At 36.1% G+C, this 2979-nt stretch overlaps 1 protein-coding gene across 1 annotated transcript; it reads left to right on the top strand.

Moving 5' to 3' along the window:
* The first annotated feature begins 1749 nt into the window (after positions 1-1749).
* Positions 1750-2691, top strand: LOC119542756 (olfactory receptor 6C74). Its single transcript, XM_037847421.1, has one exon. The coding sequence runs from the start codon at positions 1750-1752 to the stop codon at positions 2689-2691; it is 942 nt and encodes a 313-aa protein (XP_037703349.1).
* The last annotated feature ends 288 nt before the right edge of the window (positions 2692-2979 follow it).

Genomic DNA, 2979 nt, shown 5'->3' with positions numbered 1-2979 from the left:
TCATAATTATCATGCAGTCATACTTAATTCAATAGAATTTAAATTTTCCATGTAAAATTCAATTGTCATATCCTAAAAGAATCTATTTCTTTAAATTGCCAAAGCAACCACAGTGGTTGTAAATATATGCCTATTTTACTGTCATCTAGCAAGCACTTTATTAATGGGTTTAAGAAGCAAAAACAAAGTTGCCTAATAACTTATAATCATTAAGATTTTGTTATCTAAATTAAGGCTAGACAGTATCTACATGTGAATCTACCTCTGAATTTATTATCTGGCACCTTGTATAACTCATCATACTTTTGTTGAATGAAATTTTCCTATGTGTTTTGACCTTTAAAATAGACTGTAACCACGGATTTAAAAACTTTCTTTTGAATAGATTGGATGTGCAGTTTGAGAAAGTGGTTGCAAACACATTTGACTCTCAAGTGTCTGGCTTGAGAAACTCAATGGTTTAAATGTATGAACTGTATTTAATTGGCCAGCATATAGACATTTTTAGAAACATGAGTCATGCAAGAGGATGGGAAAGGAAGTTGTGTGTGTGTGTGAGGGGGGAGCTCTTAGTTGATTTATATTCAATAGTCCCTGAAAATGTTTGGACATTTTTTGAGGCCAGAGCTGGAATATATGGATGTAATAAAGTTAAAATAAATTGTAAGTTATGATAGAATATTCCTTAAAAAAAGTATTGTCATTCTTTAGGAAAATCTAGGGATAGACATTTCAGGTGATGTGTGTTAGGACATGATCTAGAAGAAGAGAGAAAAACAGGAAAAATGAACAAGTTAACATCATTTTGTGATTGTTTGGGCTGAACCAGAAAGAGAAGAGAGAAGGAAGAATGAATAGGTGACAGAAGAAAAGAGGCAACCATGGCAGGAAGGGAAGTATGCAGAGCAGTGACACCAGTGAAGACAACCAGGGATGCCTAGCTACAATTTTATTTTTAAATAGTTTGTTTTGTAGGCCCCTCCTCTATCATTGCAAATATTCAGCAAACTACGCTACATAAACAAAACAAATATCATCCATGAGAATATGCTTTATATCTGCTTTAATATTTGCCAGAGGAAATAGAACAACCAGGCTGAGTGAAAGGAAAGCAAATTCACGTCTTCAGGAAAAAGCTGCACTAAAATTGGTATGAGAATGCGAATCCTGAAGAATTTTGAAAAGTTTGATTAGAGTACCGAATTCCCACTGCACTTAGCCAGAGATGTGTAAGTCAGCATTATGCATATTTCCAAAGGCAGAGAGTCCTCAGCTGGCTTCTGATTTAAAGAATAGGAAAGTCTATCATAAAGAGCAATAAACTCAAAAAAAAGAGATTAATTTAGCAAAGTGGAATGAGTCATCAGATGGTGTAAAAGAATTTAATGTAAAGTAAAATGATAGGAAAATAGTTGCAAAAACAAGACAAAAACTCAAATAGCATCATAGCTCTTTTTTTCTGTTTCTAGTTTTGTGTTTAACTGTATATGACTTTATCAATGCAATATATCATCCCTTTGACATGCTTGGATTTATGAAACAGAAAAAAGCAAACTCATAGCATTATATTTGATTAGTGAATTTTGAATAAAAATTATGAGGACAAAATTTCAAGTTTGCTACTGCTAACTGACAGGATATTGGGGGAAATTGGGTGTAGGTAGCAATGTGCATTTGGGATATCTCAAGAAAAACAGGTAAATCAGTTTTGTTTTGTTTTTTTTCCCCTCTGTTTAATAGAACTCAGCTATGAGAAATCACACAACAGTGACAAACTTTATTCTTCTTGGGCTGACAGATGATCCACAGTTACAGGTGGTCATTTTCCTCCTTCTTTTTTTCACCTACATGTTGAGTGTCGCTGGGAACCTAACCATCATCACCCTCACCGTACTTGATTTGCATCTCAAGACGCCCATGTATTTCTTTCTCCGAAATTTCTCGTTTTTAGAAATCTCCTTGACAACTGTCTGCATTCCAAAATTTCTTATTAGCATGGCAACAGGTGATAAGACCATTTCTTACAACAATTGTGCAGCACAGCTGTTTTTTACCATTCTCCTGGGGGCAACAGAATTTTTCCTTTTGGCCGCCATGTCCTATGACCGCTACGTGGCCATCTGCAAACCCCTGCATTACACCACTATCATGAGCAGCAGGGTCTGCAATTTGCTGGTCTTTGTTTCATGGTTGGCTGGTTTCCTAATAATTTTCCCACCACTCCTTATGGGCCTCCAACTTGACTTCTGTGCAGCCAACACTGTCGATCATTTCCTCTGTGACGTTTCTCCCATATTGCAGCTTTCTTGCACAGACACGGTTTTAATAGAATTAATGATGCTTCTCTCAGCCATTTTGACACTCCTGGTTACACTGGTGTTAGTGACTCTCTCTTACACAAACATCATTAGGACTATTCTGAAAATACCTTCTTCTCAACAGAGGAAGAAGGCCTTTTCTACATGTTCTTCTCACATGGTGGTTGTTTCTATTTCTTACGGCAGCTGCATCTTCATGTATGTGAAACCCTCTGCGAAGGAAAGGGTGTCTTTAAATAAAGGGATAGCTCTGCTCAGTACTTCCGTTGCCCCCATGTTGAATCCTTTCATTTATACACTGAGAAACAAACAAGTAAAAGATGCTTTTAAACACATGACCAAAAGGATAGAGATTTTTCAAAAAAGGGAATAACAGCAACAAAAAAAGATTAAAAAAGTTATGAATAATCAAACAAAATAAGAAAAGAGGAGTGTGCCACAGAACTCTTCAAAATCTGTATTCATAAAAATATTACCTGTCTGACTTGACTTAAAATTTTCACTGTAGTCTGCCTCATCTCCAAGGCCTAATTCTCGTCTGTATTTTTCCCTTAGGCTGAGTGCACATATGCAAGATAATTCCTGTTTTGGGTGAAAGTCACATTCCTCTTTATTTGGTGCCTCTATTGATTTCCTCTCAAGAGTCTTTCAGAGGGACACA

Source organism: Choloepus didactylus, chromosome 8 (genome assembly GCF_015220235.1).
Source record: "Choloepus didactylus isolate mChoDid1 chromosome 8, mChoDid1.pri, whole genome shotgun sequence".
In the NCBI taxonomy this organism is placed as follows: Eukaryota; Metazoa; Chordata; class Mammalia; order Pilosa; family Megalonychidae; genus Choloepus; species Choloepus didactylus.
Note: the sequence above shows the minus strand (reverse complement) of the source record. Positions and strands in the feature narration are given on the sequence as shown.

Coding starts and splice junctions, on each gene's coding strand:
- LOC119542756 (XM_037847421.1), top strand. CDS start 1,750: ATGAGAAATCACACAACAGTGACAAACTTTATTCTTCTTGGGCTGACA.